The 24,328-nt window shown below is 43.3% G+C and overlaps 1 protein-coding gene across 3 annotated transcripts in view; it reads right to left on the bottom strand.

Annotated features, from left to right (window-relative positions):
* MYO10 (myosin X) overlaps positions 1 to 24,328 on the bottom strand; it is a 190,018-nt gene that overhangs the window by 24,744 nt on the left and 140,946 nt on the right. For all 3 annotated transcript variants that reach the window (XM_083747119.1, XM_083747120.1, XM_083747118.1), the window contains 9 exons: positions 13,494 to 13,618; positions 12,907 to 13,021; positions 12,090 to 12,196; positions 9,767 to 9,979; positions 9,530 to 9,569; positions 6,787 to 7,692; positions 4,869 to 4,992; positions 3,566 to 3,809; positions 2,937 to 3,032 (listed from right to left, as the gene is read on the bottom strand). In XM_083747119.1, the coding sequence (XP_083603245.1) occupies positions 2,937 to 3,032; positions 3,566 to 3,809; positions 4,869 to 4,992; positions 6,787 to 7,692; positions 9,530 to 9,569; positions 9,767 to 9,979; positions 12,090 to 12,196; positions 12,907 to 13,021; positions 13,494 to 13,618 (1,970 nt within the window). The remainder of the gene's footprint in view (positions 1 to 2,936; positions 3,033 to 3,565; positions 3,810 to 4,868; positions 4,993 to 6,786; positions 7,693 to 9,529; positions 9,570 to 9,766; positions 9,980 to 12,089; positions 12,197 to 12,906; positions 13,022 to 13,493; positions 13,619 to 24,328) is intronic.

The raw sequence follows: 24,328 nt of genomic DNA, 5'->3' as shown, positions 1-24,328 counted from the left end.
CCCATGAAGATCCAGTCCTCTGTATTATGTGACAATCTGTCTCGGGCCTCAAAGAACTATATGGAAATTGCTAGCTGCTGCAAAAATGCTGGTTTCTAAGAAATGGAGAACTAATTTTGCTCCCACATTAAAAGATTGGTTTTCTGAAATAACGAAGGTGTCTGAAATGTCAACACTAACAGAATTACTGAAGTCAGAATGTTTGTACAAGAAATAATCTTCTTTTTTTAATGTTATGAAAGACGGATATAATTACACATACACACATACACACACCCCAGAACATCTTACGTAAGGAGCATGAAAGTCTAACCCCTGGGAATAAAGAGGAACAGAGGAAGAAGGAGAGGTTCAATTCTGCAGTACATTGGTACATTTTTTGTTAAAAGAGCCAAGTACTTGGGAGGTAGGCAGAAATCTCCAGGGGACTGCAACAACAGCGGCAAGAATTATATTAGCACAAGCTTGGAAGGCAGAAAGAACAATGGCAAGGGAAACTTATGGAATATGCAGAACTGGCAAAATTAACGGATAAATTACATGAAAAGGATAACAAAGACTTTAAAAGAGAATGGGAACCATTTACAACATATATGAAGAAGCAACATAAAGAATTGGACTCACTGGCAGGGTTTGAATAAAGAAACACAACTGTATATAACAAAAAGTAAGATTATATGTATTGGGAAAATTTTGGGAAACAACACGCAGAGTGAGTACTATGGAAATAAAGCAAAATGGGAATATGAGGGAAGTCCAGGGGGAGGAGGGGGGGAAATATGGGAAATTGTTAGAGAAATATTGTTAGAGGATGTTGTTATAAACAAAATCTGCCCTTTTCCCCTTGTGGTGTATCCAAGAGCCCATATAGAGTCCTTAAGTGGGTTCCCTATAGTAGGAGAAAATAACAGAGGCCAACCAGAGAATATTGAGAAACAAAACAGCTATTAAGCCTGATCTTTATTAAACTCACCACAAGCAGGAAAGAGGAGGAACCCAGAACAAAGGTGTGCCCGCCCTTATATAGACTTTTTAAACCCCCAGAAACATCATACATACATCATGGGAGGCACTTTAAAACAGAATCCTGAGTGTGTTGTTTATCTCCTGTCTGGCAGGTTACCTGATTGCATTATCTGGGTTTTGGCCACTTTTTTGTTACTATAACTACTTAATTCCTGAATCCAAGTCACAGGCTCACCCTATTCACACCTTAAATGTGCCCTTAAGGCAGGATTTGTGAGCACAGAGACAATGGGGAGGTCTTCTGATTTCCTCCCTCCTTGCAGAGAAACATTTGGGCAGTTTGGGAGAGTCAAAATGGTTTCAGGACTGTCTTCCTGTACTGTTTCAGACATGTGGTATATGTATTTATGGATGTGTTTGCCATGTACATTTAATTTATATTATTTGAGACCTTAAATTCTTATAACAATGTATACATGGAAAAACCAATAAAAATATTTTATTTTTTAAAAGAAATCTCCAGGGGACAACACTGATGGCCATGTTTCACAAATCAATTCTCTGCCAACAAACAGCTTTGTGTTTAATCTTTCTTGTCGTAGTGTGTCATGGAAAGGTATAGAAAATGTTAAGAGCGGAACGTGTGGGTGCTGTGTATACTACACACATTTTGAAATGCAAACAATTATCTTCGTGTTTGTAGGAAAAAATGGTTTATGTGACAGAGGAGAAAAGTCACCTTAAACGCTAGTAAATCTTGTTGGCACTTTGACAGATTACAGATGGTGATAAAAAACCAGATCTGGATCCTATGTTTGAACCTGAACTAGTGAGGTATAAGTGGATAGTGTGTGAGACTAGAATGTGGGAGAAATTTCCACTTAGGGATGAAGCTCTCTGGATATCCTTGGACCAATCACTGTCTCAAATCCACTGTGCAGTATGTGAGGCTAAAATGTATACCGCCTTGAGCTGAGATGGGACATTCAAGCAATAAGTAAATATTTTCAAGTGTCAAAGAACTGGGAATTGAACAAACGGAATCAGACCAACTGGAGAAGAAGAAGAGAAGAAGAAGAAGAGTTTGGATTTGATATCCCACCTTTCACTCCCCTTCAGGAGTCGCAAAGTGGCTAACAATCTCCTTCCTCCCCCACAACAAACACTCTGTGAGGTGAATGGGGCTGAGAGACTTCAGAGAAATGTGACTAGCCCAAGGTCACCCAGCAGCTGCAGGTGAAAGAGCGGAGACGCGAACCCGGTTCACCAGATTATGAGTCCACCGCTCTTAACCACTACACCACACTGGTGTATTAGAGAGGGTATTACGGGCTTTTTAAAAAAACCTTCATTGAGCTCATTGCTCCATTTGAAAAGAAACTCTCCACAGCAAGATTGGGAGAGAAGGAGAAAAATTCAAAGCTATGGTAACTTTGAAAGATTGTAGCCCTCTCTTAGGTAATTGCTGAAATATTAATATTTATTCTGCTAGCAGTTATCTTGAGCAGTCTGAAGGTTTTTAATCTGCTGAGCAGCATGGGTTTTAGGGTGCTTTATTCTACCTGACACAGTCTCCAGTTACTGAGTGTTATCCCTAAAGGGAATTACAGCCCCATCTACTACACATGCTATAGTATTTTACATCCCAACTTGCAAAAGCATCAGAATGGGCAAAATTGATCAAACCACAGTTTGCACATTCTTAGAGACAATAGCAAATCATAATACATTTTAAGCTCTTTTCTTCGTGGATATCTTTTGGGCACTGGGCCCAAAACTTAAGAATACTGTCAGCAGAACTCTGTATGAAAGCCTCTGTTTGGAAACCATTCTATTGCTTCTGCTTATTTTATTTTTCTGTGGGTGGGGAAAGAATCCAGCAGTGAGTTTATCGCTGGTCAAGTAGTACGAGGCTTCACATCTGCAAAACATCAGTGGCTGGAAGGGGAAAAGGGGGAGACAGTTCTTACCTCGCGTCCTCAGGTGACTCAGCAATCAAATGATAGGTCCTATCGGCCATGACAATGTCAATCCCGTTTTCCTTAGTAGTGTTATCAACGATATCTCTAAAACGGACAGAGAAGTGAGAAATACGATGAATTCATACTGTCAGAACACTGATGCCCTGTCTTTCTTAATATTAAGCCAGTGGAGTCTAGTTTTTAATGCCTACGAACAATTTTGCTCCTCTTTTGTTTCCAGGGAGGCACCAATCCATTCTTTATCTCCATGCAGGCTTTAATATAGATCTCCTTCATCTCGACCTCATTTTCCTTCAGCTATTGAGCTGTGCCGGCTACCAGCCGCGTGCAAATTTATTATGTGTTGTTTTAGGCAGATGATTTTTTAAAAGTCCTGGAGCTCACGCTAATCTGGACAGAGCACATAAGGGCCGTGACTTGGAGGACAATGGGTGCTTAGTGCTGCTCTGCTGATCAGAGGAGCACAGGGGAAGGCTGCCAACACCATCTCCTCAGCTAAAATCCTGGCAGAGGGGAAAGGCATGGCTTTTAACACCCAGAGGGAGGTGAGAGAGAACGGTGCCTTGAAGCTGAGGAGCTTTTTACCTCCAAGGACACCGTAAGTCGACTTTGCTTACTTGGCTGTTCGGATTTCAAGTGTTCCCTTGAGCTTTTCCTCACTATCGTTTTCGAAGTACATCAGCCGGGACTGCCGGAGAACAAACCAACGTTTCTTCCAGTTCCTTCTGGACAGTGTGGAAGAACCACCACCCTTCTTATGCAGCCAGCCTTGCTTGAGAGCTTCCTGTTTCGAGCGGAACCACAGGAAGGTTTCATCTTTCAAGACACACCAGCGGCGCTTCCAAGTGTTCATCAACCCACCTTGAGGAAAGGGAGAGATATAGGTTGTGAAACTTGTGTTTACAACAACAGCAACAAAATGCCCAACCCTCCTTCAAAGATCAGAACTATTTCTCATCAGGCAATCTGGATGCTTTTAAGAAGCAGGATCTTAAAACCATTGGTCTATACAATTAATAAATATTGAAAACTGCCTAGGGTCAAACAAGCAAGCATTCGCCAGATTTAACAGCGGATTGTCACAGAGTTGTACCCTTGGTTTCAAGCTCTCTACCCTCAACCAGCATCCGAGAGAACCATCAAGCTTCAGGCTTTTTCTCCTAGCTACTCTCCCATCCCAACATTTTCTCCATGACCCAATTCTTCTGTGGATGGTATAATTCGTATTACATGACCCTCAGTCAAAGTGCCTTGTCAGAATGCCTTCGCTGTGGCAAGTGGAGTGATGGGTCTATCACTCTTACAAATTAAAAGAAGAAATACAAGGCCGAGCTATGTGTGACTATTATACATGCAGAAACTCAATAATTTGATAGAATCTAGTGAAAACCAACAGAATAGATCATGGGCAGGCAAAGTAAGGCCCGGGGGCTGGATCCGGCCCAATCGCCTTCTAAATCTGGCCCACGGATGGTCCAGGAATCAGCGTGTTTTTACATGAGTAGAATGTGTGCTTTTATTTAAAATGCATTTGAGGGACAGTGGACTGGCACCCTGCTGAGAAAGTTTGCTGACCCCTGGTACAGATCAAAATTCTTGGTCTTGAGGGGACTGTTTCAGAGGAAGAATTTGAAAAATGCACTATTTAAGAGCAGCTATTTCTGCAGCTTTTACTTCTCTCTTATGGCACGTTCATGTATCCTGGTAAATTCTGCCAACAGTTTGTTGGCACCTCTGATCAACTTGATCAACGGCCTCTAGCGATCTTCTTGGATTTGTTAACTCATTACTTGCCCCTAATTTATCATAATTTCTGCTTTCCATCACCCCAGAAATAAGTAGTGTGAATACACAGTATTTGAGAAAGAAGACCACCACATTTTGTTTGGCTATTTAAGTTACTCTGGGCTGTTTCTGTACCTTTCATGTACAAAAAGCTATGGAAATAAGGGAGGCTAACACAGCTGTAGACAGAATCCCTCCGATACGAAAGTTCATCATCAGTATCAAACCTCGAGTCGAAGTCTTCTTCGCTGTCTTCAAACTGGAAGATCAACATAAGGAGGGAAATTAACTGATAGGAAAAGGCTTAGCTGCAGATGTTTTCATCACAGTCCAGCCTTATTCAGATGTTAAAAGTTCAGTGGTACATTCATATAAACGCAGGATCTCCTGATCTCCGTGTTTGACCGATCCCTTCTCCTTGCTGTGAAGGAAGAAAGAGATGAAGGCCAAAGTCCCCTGCCCATTTACCATAAGCAATCCCTAGAATTGGGGTATGGTGCATTTACAGATCCTTTGCAGTAAGCTTACATGCATTCTCACCCCCTACCCTACCGAGAATACGGACGTTCCTAAAATAATATGTTCCATTTGGCACAAATATTATTTCCCTTTGTCTCTTTCTACCAAGGCTATTTACCTTGCTTCCACAAAATAAATTGACCTGTTGGTCATCTGTTGTGTCATTCATGCCCACTAAAATTAATCCTGTGCTCGTTTTCTAACAGGCGACAAGTTCACTTTTAGTGTGACTGCAGCCTAGCTACCCAAAAAAATGTCTTTTTCAGTGGACTGCCTGTATGGGTAGCAGCAGAAATGAACTTCTGAGTCACAGCAAAAGCAAACCAACCTCCAAAACCTAATGTTTTGACAAATACATTTCAACCTCGACACTTCACACACCTCCTTTTTTCCCTTTGGTGAAGGAATTCTTCCCTGTGGCGTCTCTTGTTGTGACATATACAATGCAGGAAATAATTTTATTCCTGTTGTGTTAGACTCCAGAGAGTTATCCCTGTGAGGTCTAAGGAGTGGTGTTTACACCACGCCGCAACAGCAGTCATTAAAGTAAGCACTGGGAAATCAGTATTTTTATGTTTTTATATTGCTGCTAACTAGAAATTGGACTTGGAATATAATAATGCTTAAAACAATGTCCTTACAATGTCCTTACATTTGTGTACTTTGAAGAACCACAAGTAAATAATTTGATGTAAAAATTATTTTAACAAGCTGTGACTACACTTTTGGATTGTCAGGTTGTATTTGTATCTTATGGACCACGCTGCCCTTCATCTTTGGATGAAGGGGAGTATATAAATCTAATTAATAATAATAGTAGTAGTTATGTGTAGTCCTTAATCAAGATTACTGTGGCACAATAACTTTTGACAATGTGACGGTTAAACCAGAAAATCTTGACATTACTCTTATTCCTCCCAAAGAGACATTGGTACCTTGGTTTGTGAACATTCTGGTTTGCATACATTTTGGATTACGAACGTGTCAAACCCGGAAGTGTGTGTCCTGGTTTGCAAACTTTTTTGGTTTATGAATAATTTTTTTTGGAGGCTCCATTGGCGAAAACGCGCCTTGGGTTATGACCTGTTTTGGGTTACGAACAGACCTCCGGAATGGATTGTGGTTCAGAATGGATTGTGGACCATTAGGTCCACAATCCATTAGGTCCAGTGATGGCCGACTCTGGGGTTGCGGCGCTCATCTCGCTTTATTGGCCAAGGGAGCCGGTGTATAGCTTCCGTAACATGTGGCCAGCATGACTAAGCCGCTTCTGGCAAACCGGAGCAGCGCACAGAAACGCCGTTTACCTTCCCGCCGGAGCGGTACCTATTTATCTACTTGCACTTTGACATGCTTTCGAACTGCTAGGTTGGCAGGAGCAGGGACCGAACAATGGGAGCTGACCTTGTCGCGGGGATTCGAACCGCCAACCTTCTGATCGGCAAGTCCTAGGCTCTGTGGTTTAACCCACAGCGCCACCCATGTGGGTTAACCAAGGTACCACTGTAATAATGGCAAAGAAAACAATACTCACGGAAGACTGAGCACCCTCTGAACTAAACCTGTAGACCCCAGAGCTGTTGTATGTCCCCACAGAACAGCGGTAGTCAGGGGACCACTGGCTGCTATGAGAATTGGAAAAGGTCACACTGCTTCCGGAAGTTATAGCGCCGTCTTCGTAGTCATCTTGGTCATAATCATAGTCTGCATCGGGAGTAATTAACTCCGTGGAGTTCTGGGGCTTGCACGATACGTTTTCCGGCATGCAGTAGGTGGATTCACCGCTGGAGGAGTTGTGGAGACTGAGGGCGTCGTGGCCAGAAGGAACAAGCGTGCTGTTGTTGCCTGTGGCAGGACTTGCCGGCACCACCGTGTCGTTCATGTACGGATCTTCTTCCGAAGAGTCGTCACTGGTCCTGATGCCGCTCGTCCTCTGGTCCGAGTGGCCGTGCTCGCTTGGGTTTGGCGAATCCTTGAAAGCGTCGTCATCCGCTTCAAAGCCCTCGTCCACCTCCTCCTCAGGGTACGGCTGGCTGAAGTTGAAACTGGGCTTTTCGCCCCCCGCGCTCCCGGTCAACTCGCTGAGCTCCGAGCAGAAACCGCTGCCCACAGAGAGAGTCCTCTCGATGTTTCGGACACATTCGTCAATTTCGTCGAAGTTCAGGGACTCCAAGAACTCCTGCGCCGCACGGCAGGCCTCGTCCTCCAGCCGCTTCAGTTCCTCGTCCCGGAGCTGCTGCAGCCTTTGCAGCGACGCCTCAGTCAGCGACAACTCCTGCTGCTCCTTCATGCGCTGCAAGTCTTCGATCTCTTTCTCCAGGCGAAGGATCTCTTCGACTTGCTTGTTTTCTTTTTGCTTCTCCAGCTCTCGCTTCAGTTCTTCTTCCTTCCGGGCTTTCTGAATGGCCGCCAGCTCCTGCCGCCGCTTTTCCTCCTCAGCCTGCATTTTGACACACAAGATTCCTCAATCTTTCTTTTTCTTTCACAATAATATTTATTATTTTTCATACAAAAGCATAAGAAAAAAGAGAATAAACAATAACAAAAGAAAAAGAATAAAAGAAAGAATGTGAAACATAAAATACTTCAAATTTTCCATATATCACCACATAAACTAAGACTTGATTAGTTAATTAAAATCCATCTTCATAAATATATTACTTGACTTCCTCTAATCTCTTCCATCTGAATTTCCTTGTAATTAAATGTAGCAGTTTCCAATATCATTATTTCATAAAACCGTATTACAGTCATAATCAAATTTCCTAACTTTTCTTATTGTACATTTTCTTATTTATTTATTTATTTATTTAATCCTAGGCCTGATTAGTTCTTTCAAGTGGTTACATATCTTTAATATCACTATATTTGTTCAAATAGTCTTTAAATTTCTTCCAATCTTCTTGTTGTTCCTCTTCTTTCTGGTCGCGGATTCTCCCGGTGAGGTCAGCCAGCTCCATAAACTCCATCATCTTCATCTGCCGACAAGATTCCTTAATCTTTGCCTTGCTAGGCAACTGCAATTCTACCACATCCCCCCCCCACACACATTGAAGAACTCATCTCCCCCTTTTGCACAAGGCACAGTCTATTTGATTACACTGAGCTGCGGACGGGAAAAACATGACCGAAGCTCGGGGCGTGAGGTGTGGAAGGACATATTTTAAGGCACACAAGGCTGTTGCTGAAAACGGTAGTTCCCTGTGGGGTCCTCTTTTCATCACCTCTTCTGGAGATGATGAAATACCAAACAATGGTGAGGTTCTAAGTGCACGTCTGCAACACTGTGTGTCATATTGCGACTCAGCCTGCTTGGCTTTCCTTCTCCAGACACAAGAGATGCCGGATGGGGAGCCATAGCGTCCAGCATTGGGACAAGAGGAAGTCACACTGGAGTTCCAAGAGGGGGCAGATAAAAGTACGTGGCATTGTGACAGATGCTCATATGGTAGAAGAAGAGGCAGAATTGGGTATATTGTTATTTGCAAGAGTTGACACTCCCAAATGCTTATTACAGACTTATGGAAGTGTTGGGGACTCTTGCCCAAATCAATTTAATTTGATTTTAATTAATTTTATAATGAATGTTTTTAGAATGTTGGATTATTTTTATTGTTGTTAGCCGCCCTGAGCCCAGCTTCGGCTGGGGAGGGCGGGATATAAATAGAAATTATTATTATTATTATTATTATTATTATTATTATTATTATTATTGCCTAAATTCAAGAAATAAATTGTATTTTATTCCTGATGGTTCCTGGGCATCCTTTGTGCCAAGTCGAAGTGGAAACATAGCTGTCAACTTTCCCCTTTTTAAAAGGGAAATTCCCTTATTCCGAATAGGATTCCTCGCAAGAAAAGGGAAAAGCTGACAGCTATGAGTGGAAATTGAGAAAATAATACCTAGGCCCATGGTAAATATTACTGGGTCTTCGATTGTGAGCCTCCAGGGAGAGGACTATAAAATGTTACAAGCCACAATCAGCCCATAGGTTAGGGTGGGATAAGAAATAAAATAACAGTATCAGCATACGGAGCAAATTATAGACCGTTTTATGGAAGAGGAGAAATAAACATGGACTGCTAATTTTGTCCGTCCCGTGTTTCATGTAACATGTAAATCCTTCCTTAAAAATCTTGCTTCAGGAAAAAGAAAAGAAAAGCACAATGCAGAAATTGGACAGAAACAACTTTATCAAGTCCTCTCACCAGGATCTACTTCCCACAATAAGAGCTACTCAAACACAAAAGAGAATAGGACATCATTAACAGCTTACCTGCCGAGCAAGACGTTCTGCTTCCTGCTTTTGTCGCTTTCTAAATAAGAAAATATCAGAAAGGAATCAAAACCAAGACATCATCACACGGGGATCCAGTTTTTCAAGATGTGACTTCTGAAACCAATGTGTTTGCTTGACAGTAACTTGCACAAAATTACAAAGGTTGCTGTAAGCTAATTTGCAGCAAAGCTAAGTTGCTTACCAGATATCGTCAAGTAACAACGTATTCCATACCTTTCCTCCTCTTCCTTTCTCCTTTTTTCTTCCTCTTGCTGTTGTTTCTCTTCCAGCAACCCTTTGTAAACACGACGGGCAATCTGGCCTCGTAGCTGCTTCTGGAAAGTGATGGCTGCTTTCTTTAGCAGTAAGTACTTCCTTCTTAAGTAGAAAGCTCTGTAGTTCTTCTGTATGATAACTACGCAGTAAAGGACTTTTCTGTAGTGCTTCCTGAAATGAAACAAGAGACACACATCTATATGAAGAGAAGGTGTGATGAACCAGCGACGGGAACCATTAATACCAAGGGGATAAATTAAAACTTCTAGGCAGCAAAGACAGTAATATTAATTCCACTCTCATGAACATTCTTTACTTGTGCTTCATGGTACTATTTCACTAGAATGACTAGACTCCAACTCTAGAGTAGGAAGAGATGCATCCTAGTTAAGAAAGCATTTTTATGTCACTAATAGCATCTATTTATAATCCATCAAGCTTGTTTGATACGTATACACCCTGACATTAAAGAAAGTTGTATATCGGAGGACAGCTTTTGTCCATAAGAAAAATATTTTTGCTCTTTTAACAGATACGCCATTCAATACATATGGGCAGGTCTAATATACACATGAATACACATCTATTGAATGCCCCTCTATTGACTCGGTTGGGGAGGGGAGTAAACAGATGGGATCTAGGACTCAGACTCCAATGCATGGGTGTAAGTAAGCAAATAAAACGTTATAACTCAGTCACCTACTCCCATTGTTCTTTTGTGTCTTGGAGGAAAAAAATCAAACTTGGTCTGTTGGGTTCCCCCCCCCCCCCCGTCCTTCTGCCACTGCAAATAACCAAGGCTACAAATCTCTTTTCTTTACATAGTGCAAATAAAAACGTTTGGAACGCACCCAAATAAGTGATTTGCACAACCAAAAGCAAATCTTCAAATAGTGCAACTTGGGGCCATCAACACTTTGGGTCTACACTACACAGAGAATGCTTGAATGTAGTGCCCCATGATGGTTTCTCTTCAACAGCTGTGTAACATACGGACACTAACCGCTCTTCTGCGTCATGTGGATCATTTCTTATGTCTGTATAATATAAGAGACGTACCTGCAGAAGTACGTCATAGTTCCTACATACAGTTGCATGGGGTACACTAACGTCCAGAGACCAGTTAGCGTGAAAATTCTATATAATTTCTTTTTTTTTAACAGAAATATTTTATTAAAATAATTCAACATTAATACATACATATTACGAATATACAAACATACAATTCATACAATCCTTAAAAATATTCATACATACCCACACTCAGTCCCACAGATACTTCCTTTTCCTACCACCATCCCTCACCCCTCACCCCACCCTTCTGTTAGACTTCCAATCTACTCAATTGCAATTTCTTTTCACTTTTCTCTTACTTTCTTTCACACGCTTTTAAACCAATTTTCTACTTTTTCTGTTGCACATTGTTATCCATTGTTTAGTATTTCAGTATTTATAATGGGACTTGTTTATTCTAATAGGAGTTCTGATATTTCAATATGGTTTTGCAAGTATCCTTTAAACACCTTCCAGTCCCTGTCTATCTTCTCTTTTGAGATCCTTCTAATTTCTCCCATTGTTTTGGATATATTGTAATACTCCAATAATTTGGCAAGCCACTCTCTTTTTGTCGGTATAATACCACTTTTCCAATTTTTCGCAATCAATAGCCTTGCTTTAACCGAAAATTCTATATAGTTTCAAGTTGTCTCAGACGCCACATGATAAAGATAACGTGTAAGCTACCCCTCAGAAAAACAGAAAACGTTTTCAAGTTTTAAGAAAGGAACATATACCACATACTTTTATTACTTCTCTGTGTATGATGAATGCAGTACCCTGGAAATTCCAGAGTGTGACAGTGAAGGCCATTGTTGCTAAATGGCATCATCATCCAACACAACATTAGTTTTTGCAGCAGGGAGACAGACAGGAAAAAAGCTGGAAGTCTAAAGATGTCAGAAGGGGAATCCTGAGCAGTTTTACCAATTAAAATCCATGCCTAATATACAAAGCAGGAAGGGGCTGTAGCTTCCAAAGCAGTTGCATGCATGAGGCTCTAACTCAATCTTCTGTTAATCTTATGCAGTGCTATTTTTCTAGAAAAATATGTGCCGGAACTGAGTTCCAGCAAGTTCTGGCTGGGAAAAAAGCCCTGATCTTCTGTCCTGGGTACTAAGGTTAGGAAAGTCTGAGATCTCAAGCGGAGACCTGTTAGTCCTTGTACACATAGTTAGAAGGTCTACTGGTCTGGTGCAGTAGAAGGCAGCTCCTTGTTACATACCGTGCCACATAGCCCAAGACATGCGCTCGGATGATCATGGCTGCTTTGCCAACCTCTATCTCCCGTTGCTTTTCCAGCTTGTGTTCCAAAGATTCACGAAGAAACACCTTTAAGAAAAGCGCAACAACATACACATTGAGGGTCTCTTCGTAATGTGATGCAAAACTTATTCTGTGTCATTTTGAGGGTCTAGGAGAAAAGTAGGCAAAAGCTGTTCTCAGGCAATCAATATTAGCCTTCAAGATGGATCCATTTTTCTATTTCTTAGAGGGGGAGGCTTGCAGTATTAGGGACATCCTACTCCTCCAAATACACGAGTCAAAGGCGACTCTGGGATTGCGGCGCTCATCTCCCTTTCAGGCCGAGGAAGCCGGCGTTTGTCCACAGACAGCTTTCCGGGTCACGTGGCCAGCATGACTAAACCACTTCTGGTGCAACAGGACATTGTGACGGAAACCAGAGCACCGTTTACCTTCCCACCGCAGTGGTACCTATTTATCTACTTGCACTGGCGTGCTTTCGAACTGCTAGGTTGGCAGGAGCTGGGACAGAGCAACAGGAGCTCACCCCATCGCAGGGATTCACACCGCCGACCTTCCAATTGGCAAGCCCAAGAGGCTCAGTGGTTTAGACCACAGTTGGGTTTGTGGGTGGGGAGTCATGCTGTTTGCTAATATAGGTACAAATATACCAAGTTTCGCTGGCTTAGGAACTGAGGCAAAGTCACCTGGCAAGGTCTAGCTCCTGTTGTATGTTAATCCACAACAACAACAACACAGCTATCTAGTTTTGCATTAGGAATTTTTGTCTCTTATACCTTAGATTTCCCAAGCTGCCATTCAGTGCTTGTGCTATCATACAAATGAAGGAAAGCAGCACACTTTCCTTTTAAATCTTCAGGGAGAGTCAAATTTCTCATCAGCACTTTGTATCTGGGGAAGAAAAAAAAATCAAGGTGATATTCCCTTTAAAAAGAAAAAGCTTCACTTGGACTACACACTTCATCTAAAATGCTTAACACTCAAACAAAGGTAAAGGTAAAGGGACCCCTGACCATTAGGTCCAGTCATGGCCAACTCTGGGGTTGCGACGCTCATCTCGCTTTACTGGCCGAGGGAGCCGGCATACAGCTTCCGGGTCATGTGGCCAGCATGACTAAGCCACTTCTGGCGAACCAGAGAAGTGCACGGAAACACCATTTACCTTCCTGCCGGAGCGGTACCTATTTATCTACTTGCACTTTGACGTGCTTTTGAACTGCTAGGTTGGCAGGAGCAGCGACTGAGCAACGGGAGCTCACCCTGTCGCGGGGATTTGAACCACCGACCTTCTGATCGGCAAGTCCTAGGCTCTGTGGTTTAACCCACAGCACCACCCACATCCCTAAACAAAAGGTAGGCTTACCTTTTATGAAAATCCGGAAATGGCCTCCGCACTGGAAAACCAGCCCTTCGTATCCGCACGGTCTCAAGCATTCCAGAGTATCGCAGCTGGTTCAACACCACGTTCTGATCAAACTGGTCGGGCATCTGAAAAAACAAAAGAAAAAACCAGTCAGTGACATCTGATAAATAACCGATAAAGGTGACTTTATAAGCAATGTTCAAAATTAGCCAGGTGCCAGGCATGTATTGCGACTGGTATGGGTCTACGTGGAGATCTCTGGATGCCAAGATGGCAACTAGGGAAAGCAGCTTGTCACTTGGAGAAGGAGGATCTGAGATACAGTGGTACCTCAGGTTACGGACTTAATTTGTTCCGGAGGTCCGTTCTTAACCCGAAACCGTCCTTAGCCTGAGGCGCGCTTTCGCTAATGGGGCCTCCCGCTGCCGGTGTGTGATTTCCGTTCTCATCCTGAGGCAAAATTCGTAACCCGAGGTACTACTTCCAGGTTAGTGGAGTTTGTAACCCAAAGCGTTTGTAACCTGAAGTGTTTGTAACCCGAGGTACCACTGTATTTTCCTTGAAGTTTGGGGTTTCTTTCATTCTGGATTGTTTTATTTGATGTTTCAATGTGTTGTAAACTGCTTTGAGATTTGTTCTTTAAAATATGAAATGGGATAACAGCAGCAGCAGCAGCAACAACACAATTGCAATATCAAACCAAAAAACCCTGGCGCCTAATGTCATTGTGACATCCATAATGTAGGTGCCATTTGTTGATTAGTTTATATACCTGAATTTCTAACACTGGTTACAAGGGTGAGACTTAGGATGAGCCCTGTGAAGACAAATGCCTAAATTCAAAAGATGCATACCCCTTGTCTAATGTGGATTCACACATGTTAATGCTGTTAAAATCTCAACCACGGGGAAAATAAGGCAGTTCCAGCCTCTGAGACTTTTAAAAGGAGAACACAGACCAGCCTTTTACACTTTGCACACTTCAGGCACCATGAGAGAACGGTAAAATTTGTGCTCTGGTATCTGTACACAAATACACAAATGTAAAATGGCATCAGTTTTAAGGACTATTAAGTTCCCCTACTCTTCAGAATGGGGCTCTGAGCTTGCTTTTTTATTTTTTAATGCCTTTACTTTTGTTCCTGAGATACAGAAATTGAGCAGGTGGCTTTTGGGGAGGCAAGGAGATAGGTGGTTAAAAAAGATGTGTGTTAGGCTGTTGCTAAAGGGGCAGCAACAGGACCAATTAAGAGAAGGTAGCAACCCGGCCTCCAAAGGCAGTAAACCAAAGGAACAATTACAGAGGTAATCCCCCAGCCCCCCATTTAGAGCCTTAGTCGCTACTTAATCCGATCAGCAATCCCATCTCACTCCCCTTCATTGCTATTTAGCAATTCCAAACTGTTGACAGTAATGGCAGAGTATAAAAGAGCTTTGGCAATGATACAATATAATAGCATCTCTAAAGGAACTGCTGCGAGCCTTTGGGGGGAAATTAAATGCCTTGATTTGTATTCCCAAGAGGTAATCAAATCTCGCTTGTGAGTCAAATGCCACTGACACAAAATATGGGCTTAATTCCTTCAGGAACGGCTGAGAATTAGCTTATTTATACAAAAAAAAAAGCTCCTTTAAAAAGGGGGTGGGGTATTCAGGGTGCAATGAAGTGTGTTCTACAGACAGCCCCTCGGTCAGAAAATTGATTCAAGAATGCAAAGTCAGGAGACAAATTATGTTAAATATTCCAACTAAAAATGGGGGGGGGGGGCATTTTTAAAAAAGGACACTAAAGTAACATGTAATAATTTTTTTAGTCGTGGGTTTTTTTTGCTGCCTTTATTTTCAGTAAACACATTTACTGTCTACTATCTATTTCAGAGAACTATAGCTTAAAAAGGCATAGTAAATGATTTCTTATATTTATGATTAAACCCGGCAAGGCTATTGAAAAGTATTTTGTGGGGTATAGATGAGTTCACATGGCAGTGAGTCAGTGAGTGAGCACACTTCAAGTTTCCACTATAAAAATCATGTGGAACTCCAATGTTGAGCTTCATGTGATTAACTGATACCGTGGAAGCTGTCCTCGTAGTTAAATGAAGTTACTCATGCGTTCTGCCTTACGAAAACATTCACGTTCAATAATAAGGTACATTTTCAACATGCAATCAAATATGTCTATGATCAGGATGAGGAAACGTGCTCAAAATACTTTAGGGAACAAGAGTATGTTTCAATACACTGGGTGTGATCGTCACTTCTCCCTAATAATTATGCTTCCCTGTAACAAATTTGATTCATGTAAAACCTTTTCAAATAATACATTTCATATAAAGCGCAGATAAAAGTTGCATTTTCTCCTAATTGCAGGTTCCTATTCCCTATGTGTCTTTGACCTGAAATAAATCTCAGGATCGTACAACGCATGAGCGGAGCAGATCTGAACCCGACAATATCAAAGTCATGTCAGCCACCAGGGAGACAATCTATGCTTTGTTTTCTATTCATCAAAACATTTATTTTCGGAGATGAAACAAAACAGCCAGTTTACATCATTTTCAAACACCTCTCTCTGCAACAGCAACTAATTTTGGAGCTGAGAGAAAGATCTCCTTTGCTTCCCACAAATCCCTTTCCCGTGGAAATACTTTGCTGTGTCCGTTCTTGCAAGCTGAGAACCGAAGAATTCGACTCATAACAGTGGTGTCATAAAGCTCAGTTATCAACTCACCATTTTAGCAGCATCGTGAGCGCAACTCGCTCTTCTTTAGCAAGGAGGCCAAAATTCATACGGAAAGGAACCTCCGTGCTGACCTTTTCTGTGCACACTGAACAATGATGAAGACTATTCCTGGTGCTTTAAAAAGTGCTCAGTCGCCATGGCAACCCCTCCCTTTCTGAGGATAATTAGCCCTGGTGTGGCTTTGGCTTCTGATGGGGTGGGGGCTGCACAGAAAAGGATGCAAATGAGAGAGACACAAGAGCAACAGCTTCTTGGGCTCTGTGCTGCAGAGATGGGTTAAGACAAAAGGAGCTGCTTAGTAACAAGCCCACAGTACAGGGGCAGTGGCTAAAACAGGGTCCTTAAAAATGGGAAAACTGCTAGGAAGTGGAAGGGGCAAGCGGAATAGAAAATGGAAGAATGGTATAAAGAGGTGTGGGATATACCTGTTAATAATAAATTATCATGTGCCATTAAGGTAAGACAGGGAATACGCAGGAGAAATGATTTTGAGGAGACAGGAGGGTGTTTGTAGAATTTGTACTGTTAAAACAGGAAGGGGTCAAACCATTGCAAGAGGTGTTGTAATTTTGGGAGGTTGCATGGTTACAATGGTGGGACGCGGGTTGCGCTGTGGGTTAAACCACAGAGCCTAGGACTTGCTGATCAGAAGGTCGGTGGTTCGAATCCCCGCGACGGGGTGAGCTCCCGTTGCTCTGTCCCTGCTCCTGCCAACCTCGCAGTTCGAAAGCACGTCAAAGTGCAAGTAGAAGCTGTAAGCCGGCTCCCTCGGCCAATAAAGCGAGATGAGCGTCGCAACCCCAGAGTCGGTCACGACTGGACCTAATGGTCAGGGGTCCCTTTACCTTATGGTTATGATGGAATGGTCTCGGGTGTGGGGTGCACAATTCTAATCTTATTTATTTAGAATTATTTCAAAAATATTAATAATAAAGGGAAACTGAAAGGGTGATTATCATAATTAAACTACAAGAGCTAACTATTCACGTTCTTCAGACATCTCTCGGAACCTGACCACTACCACTGGGAACAAGACTGAAAGTTAGAAATATCTGAAACTTACCTTATGTTTTTTTTTCTATTGGTGTGTCTCTGAGTTGTGGCTCTCAGGGACAGGACTCCCTCCCCCTTAAAACCCACTTCTTCTGCCCAAGGGTTTAATTTACAAGCCAGTTGTAGGTGGCAAGCAGTTGCAACCCAATGGAAATTGAGGGTCTGATTATTCATTACTGATGTGGGTTCTTCTCCAAGTCAGACTGGCTTGCAAGTTGGGGTGTGTGGGGGGGGGGTTGCCTTCCATCACTATGTAATGACTCAGCCTCCTTGCTTGAGTAATCTGCAGCTCTTTGCTTACACGGCATTTTCTTCACCATGCCCCAGCTACGAACACATGTGATCTGGGTAGTTTGAAGCAGAGGTGGGCAGTCATCAGGCTCTACTCTGTTGTTATGTTTTTTGCTAGAACCCTGAGGTCTACCAACCAGAGCCAATGCAAAATTGCGACTCAGGTCTGCGGATATGCATAAAGAATTAAGGAACGGGGTGCCTCTAAGCACATGGCTCTGTTTGGGGATTTGTGAGCGGTACAGTGAGAGCCAGTGTGGTGTAGTGGTTAAGAGCGGTAGACTCATAATCTGGTGAACCAGGTTTGCTTCCCCGCTCCTCCACATGCAGCTGCTGGGTGACCTTGGGCTAGTCACACTTCTCTGAAGTCTCTCAGCTTCACTCACCTCACAGAGTGTTTGTTGTGGGGGAGGAAGGGAAAGGAGAATGTTAGCCGCTTTGAGACTCCTGAAGGGGAGTGATAAAGCAGAATATCAAATCCAAACTCCTCCTCCTCCTACAGAGCCAAACTCACAAATTCGATATAAAAATCCACTCCTTGTTTCCCCTCCCCAAGCATTCCCCATTATCAACGTAATTTTTTGAGGGTGTTTGTGTGTTAGTTTTTGCTAATGTTAGACAACTGGGAGTCAGAAACCCGTATTGATTACCCAAAGAGCCATCAGCAGATTCTGATCTAAGTTCTGCCTAACCCTGGGGTGAATTGTTCTGAGGTGGTTGGTCCTGGCTTGCAGCTAGACAATGACCTACACAGTATTTTGATACTTTCAAAGTCTATATGTCAGGTGTTCTGTAGTGACTAAGAGCTACAAATCAGGAAATCCCTGGTTCAAATCTATCCGAGACACTCTCAGCCTCAGTCCTATGATCATCATGGGGAAAAACCCCCAAGGCCGTTGGCACCTCCAAAGATTTTTCCATCACTAATTTATATGCTAGACAGCATCTTAAAAAGCAGAGACATCACCTTGCCAACAAAGGTCCGTATAGTTAAAGCCATGGTTTTCCCAGTAGTGATGTATGGAAGTGAGAGCTGGACCATAAAGAAAGCTGATCGCCGAAGAATTGATTATTTTTAATTATGGTGCTGGAGGAGACTCTTGAGAGTCCCATGGACTGCAAGAAGATCAAACCTATCCATTCTGAAGGAAATCAGCCCTGAGTGCTCACTGGAAGGACAGATCCTGAAGCTGAGGCTCCAGTACTTTGGACACCTCATGAGAAGAGAAGACTCCCTGGAAAAGACCCTGATGTTGGGAAAGATTGAGGGCACAAGGGGAAGGGGACGACTGAGGAGGAGATGGTTGGACAGTGTTCTCGAAGATACAAACATGAGTTTGACCAAACTGCAGGAGGCAGTGAAAGACAGGAGGGCCTGGCGTGCTCTGGTCCATGGGGTCAAGAAGAGTCGGACACGACTAAACAACACAAATTTATATCCTGCCTTCTCATGTGGTCAAATAAAGTAAAACAACAACAACAAAACACTGTTTCCATTAAAATGATCAAAATAACAAAGGGCCATAAAACAGTAGCTTTCAAATAAACTCCCAAGCACTATCTTGCAGAGTTATGTTTTTCAGCTTCTTCTAAACAACAGATATGGGTTTTGCTGAAAATTCTCTGTGGGAAGGCTATTCCACAGCAATCTCAAAGGCTCTATTCCTGATATCCTGATATACTGTGGTGATCAGGGGTGTAGTGGGGGGGGGGGGGATAGCTCCAAGTGCATGATTTTGAGATGGAGCAAACCAGGTGTCCCCCCGACCCCCATCCTGCCTTCCCTGTCGCCCAGGCCCAGGCCTTCCCACTGCATCCTGCATCCCCCTCGCTGAATGGTTGCATGTCCAGCATTGAGGGGATTTGCCCCCAAGGACCGTGATGGTTAGCTGGCTCCTTCTGCCTCCCTGCCCCGCTGCTGCTCGGCTCCCACCCAGTGGCATTGGTGTCAAGGACTGGGCTGGCGCAGTCAGTTCTGTTCACCCTCTGTACTCTGCGCACGGCACATCCTGGGCACCAGCAAATGGCGATGATGTATCCTGGTGCAGAGCACTTGATACACATCTTAATGAATTGTGCATGTGTGTGTGCATGTCAGATTCAGGTGAGGTGCAGTCTCAAAGGCGATTCATGGCCCAGACATTGGAATGTGTTTATGGCGGACAGAGATTCTACACTGCTGCCTCCATCCCTCTGAAAAGCTACTGGCAGCATTTACAGTCGTACCTTGGCTCCCGAACTTAATTCGTTCCGGGAGTCCGCTCGACTCCCCGAACGGTTCAAAAACCAAGGCGGTGCTTCCAATTGGCTCAAGGAGCTTCCTGCAGCCAATCGGAAGCCGTGTCGAACGTTGAGCTTCCAAAAAATGTTCGCAAACCAGAACACTCACTTCCGGGTTCGCGACGTTCAGGAGCCAATTTGTTTGACGACTAAGGCGTTTGACTACCAAGGTACCACTGTACTCAAATGGAAAAGGTTTATTCATAGGCTAAAACCCCTAAAAAATTGACTTAAACTGTGTTTGTGTGAGATACGCTAGTGATGACAAAGTCAGCCAAAGACGTGGTGTGACCATCTATCCATTCAAAACAGAAGCTGTTCAAATTAATGGGGGTGGGGAGGAGATTTAGGGGTGCCTTGTTCTTTAGCCTCAGGGCTGGGAAGGGGAGATTTAAGATTTCACTTTAGCTTTGGGACTGACACGCCTTACTAAAACTGGCAGCAGGTCTCCAGACCCCAGCTGGGATTGTTGGCAGTCCCTCCTCCCCACCTGTGAAAAGTCTGTTGCCATTTCATCTAAGGTCACGCTAATTAAAGCCTACAGCCCCTGCTGGAAGAGCCTCAATCTGTCCTCTCCGGCTTTTGCCACATTGTCATCGGTCAGTGGTCTTCCGCGGAAGAAAAATCAATCAGGCTTTTGGATAGTCGCAGATTTGTCCATTTGGGAAACACACACACACACAGCCATGCTGTGAAACATTAATTAAGAGGCAGATGTCCTCTCCCACCTAACTCCCGATGACCAGGGAGCATCTTTGTTTATGGCAACGGGCAGGAGGTCTCTGCCACGTGTCGGAACAATAACTGTGCCATCCCTAACACAAGGTCCCTGGCTTAAACTGACAGATGTACTCTCCCCTTGCACGGCATGCAAACGAAGGTCGTTAAGACTTTATGGCACTTCCATTTCATGGCGAGGGAGGATTATTTACACCATCTGAACAGGTTTTGCCAGCAGTCTCCGTTTTCCTGTCCAAATCTTGTCTTATCTTGGACCTCTCCGATTCAGATTCCCACCTACTTCAAATGTCAACGTGCAACTCGTTTTGTATCTAGGTAGTCTAGACACTGTAAGCTGTAAACCAATCAAGTATTAACCTTCTGCCTTTTATTACCCATTTGCCATTTAAGTCAGTTAGATATCTTTATGTATATGGAAAGCCCTCCCATCAGATGTGAGACAGATAAGCAACTATTTGACTTTTAGAAGGCATCTGAAGGCAGACCCCTTCAGAGAAGTTTGGAATAGTTGATGTTTTATTGTGCTTTTAATACCTTTTTTGGGAGCTGCCCAGAGTGGCTGGGGCCACCCACTCAGATGGGCAGCATATAAATAATACAATAATAAAAAATTATTATTATTATAACCAAAAACGTTAAAATGGGCACCTTTTAAGATGCTGGAAGAAGCAGGAGACAATTCATGATTTAATATTCCAAAGCTTTGAAGACGCTCGAACTCAGGACAAAAGGGAGAAATGTGCTGAGAGGAAGGCACATTTGGCAATCCCTCACAGTGATCAACTCCTGCCCGGAAACCTATTTCCCCACTGTGGAAGGACATGTGGATCCAGAATTGGCCTCCACAGTCACTTACGGATTCGTTGTTAAAACTGTGTTCATGGAAGACAATCTTACTCGGCTACAAGTGATCGCCAAAGAAGTAGTAACTGGCATTTTAATGACAATCTGGTGGATCACCGTAGATGGCTGATGCACTGTGCTTGGCTGTGACTCACCTGTGCCTATAAGAACTCAAGGTTCACCTGCGATGGCTTTTCTTATCCACTAAGAACACAACTTCAGTTGTCTACTGGTTCTGCTCAATCCACTGAACCACATTGGAAGGCACACTAGAAACTAATTTAAAACCATCCTATTTCATGAAGGAAATGCTTCAGTCTGTTCCTGCAGAGAACATCCCTGATTTCATGGAGCAAAATGGGTACTAGATACACTAACAAAGCTACCGAGTCAGGGGATCGGATGCTTGGCGCTTTTATTCAACAGGTAAACATGTGCCTGACAATTCCAATGGATTTTGGAAGGAGAAGGGGAACAATCTGGCACAATTCTGGAGATTTCCCTGTAGCTTAGCCAAAATGGGAAATTTGCCAGCCTTAGCACAAAGCTAATATTTGATATGTTTAAATCAGGAACCTCCAAAATATTCCACTGAACAGCTTTGTGTTGCTAGGAAACCAAAGGTCAGGCAGCATTCAAAGGCCAAATTTATTCCCATCCCCTTGGTAAACTCATAGAGCTCCTTTCATTGCAAACTCTATGATTTAGGACTGAAAAACCTAGTGACCGTGGCATTCACACATCCTAAATGTGATTCAGGGCTCCTTAGTTTCACCCTGATCTCTCAATACCATGTCTCCTTCCCTCCCTTACGCACACAAGGGTGGGGATCAAATTATATTGCCACCTGCTAGTTTTCATCACACAACTTGGCACCCTCACAACAGCTGGGGGCTTCCTTCATTCAGAGAATTGTGTGGCGTTTTTCAAAAAGTGGGGAACGCACCTAGAAAGAGCAACTGGCAGCAATCTTCTGTCTTGGTATGGCCAATATTAACTAGTAAAGGTAAAGGACCCCTGGATGGTTCAGTCTGGTTCAAATTTGACTTTGGGGTGCAGCGCTCATCTCGCTTTTCAGGCTGAGGGAGCCGGCGTTTGTCCACAGACAGCTTTCCGGGTCACGTGGCCAGAATGACAAAACCGCTTCTGGCACAATGGGCAGTGTAACGGAAACCAGAGCACACAGAAACGCCATTTACCTTCCCGCCTCAGTGGTAACTATTTATGTACTTGCACTGGCGTGCTTTCGAACTGCTAGGTTGGCAGGAGCTGGGACAGAGCAATGGGAGCTCACTCCGTTGCAGGGATTCGAACCGCTGACCATCTGATTGGCAAGTCCAAGAGGCTCAGTAGTTTAGACCAGAGCACCACCCACACCCATGACACCTACCTACTGTGGATCTATCTACCGCATTTTTCGCCCCATAAGACACACCAGACCATAAGACACACCTAGTTTTTGGAAGAGGAAAACAAGAAAAAAAATATTCTGAATCCCAGAAGCCAGGACAGCCAGTGGGATCACCGGGCAAGGGGAGCCTTCAAGGGAGCCGCATCCCTTTTAAAGAGCACGCGGAGTGTGTGTGCAGCTCTTGGGGACTTTTCTCTTCTCTTCGCACACACGCTCCACACGGCTCTTTAAAGGGAGCGCTGAGCAAAGCCTCCCACCTGCGTTCATTCCATAAGACGCACACACATTTCCCCTTACTTTTTAGGAGGGGAAAAGTGCATCTTATAGAGCGAAAAATACAGTATCTATCATCTATCTATCTATCTATCTATCTATCTATCTATCATCTATCTATCTATCATCTATCATCACCCTGTCGCGGGGATTCGAACTGCCAACCTTCTGATCGGCACCCGCCACCCGCTCCTCTTACTTTAATCTGTACACCCTGGTTTGCAAAGAACGAACACCTAGGTCTGCACCTAAGCCACGTGTTCCTCAGATGCCAAGCTTAATGCAATAGCAGAAATGGAGGCTTACCTTGCCTGCTCCTTAGGAACTGCCTCAGCAGTACTGAGCTGAAGCAATGCAAGAAATAATACAACCTCCTTCCTACAGCAAGCAATTAAATGCTGGGTGGAGTTTTCCTGGGCTGCATTTCATGTCTCTTTGTTGCCAGCCAGCACAACACAGCCAAGGCAGAATTTAGTGTAACTTAGCCCCCAGTTTAGAAAAAAGGATTAACAGTGCCTAATCTTATTGGCCTTCAGTGGAACATATGCACCTGTTTACAGGGATCTTTTGAGCCACAGGTATGGGCTGTCAGCAAACAGCTCTGAGAATACTTTTTTGGCAGGTGCTAATATCTGCTGTCCGTATTGGCATGACATTTAATACACACTCCCATCAAACTTTTAGCATCTACTGATATCCATGGGAGGGATTTAAGCTAAAGGCTGGGAAGAACTTAATTTTTGCACCTCACAAAAACCATCCATGAACTGGCACTCAGCTGTCCTTTGAAATGTACGCTTCCCAATTTTGTGGCAACAGCTCTCCAACAAAATAATGTGTACAAAAGTGTATTATGTCAGGGAGAAAGTGCACAGTAAAATGCACTCATTCTTGAAAACATACAAACATGCATTATGTGAGGGGAAACTGTTTGCAAAAAGGTGTCATTTAGGTAAGTGACTATCGAAAGTGAAAATGCGGAATACTGAAATTAAGTTTGGAAAAACCAGAAAACGAGAGGAACAAACCCACAGCTTTGTACACCCCTAATTTAAGCACATATTTAAATTACTGAAACTAATGAGATGTAAAAGGGTTTAATGTTGGCTAAGTTGTGTTGCCCACAGTGCTTTGTAGTTAAGAGTGCAGATCCCATTGAATTCAGCTGAACTTATTTCTGAGGAAACATGCAGAAGACTG

This window comes from Podarcis gaigeae (genome assembly GCF_964106915.1).
Source record: "Podarcis gaigeae genome assembly, chromosome: 7".
NCBI lineage: Eukaryota > Metazoa > Chordata > Lepidosauria > Squamata > Lacertidae > Podarcis > Podarcis gaigeae.
This window is presented reverse-complemented; position numbering and strand designations above follow the sequence as displayed.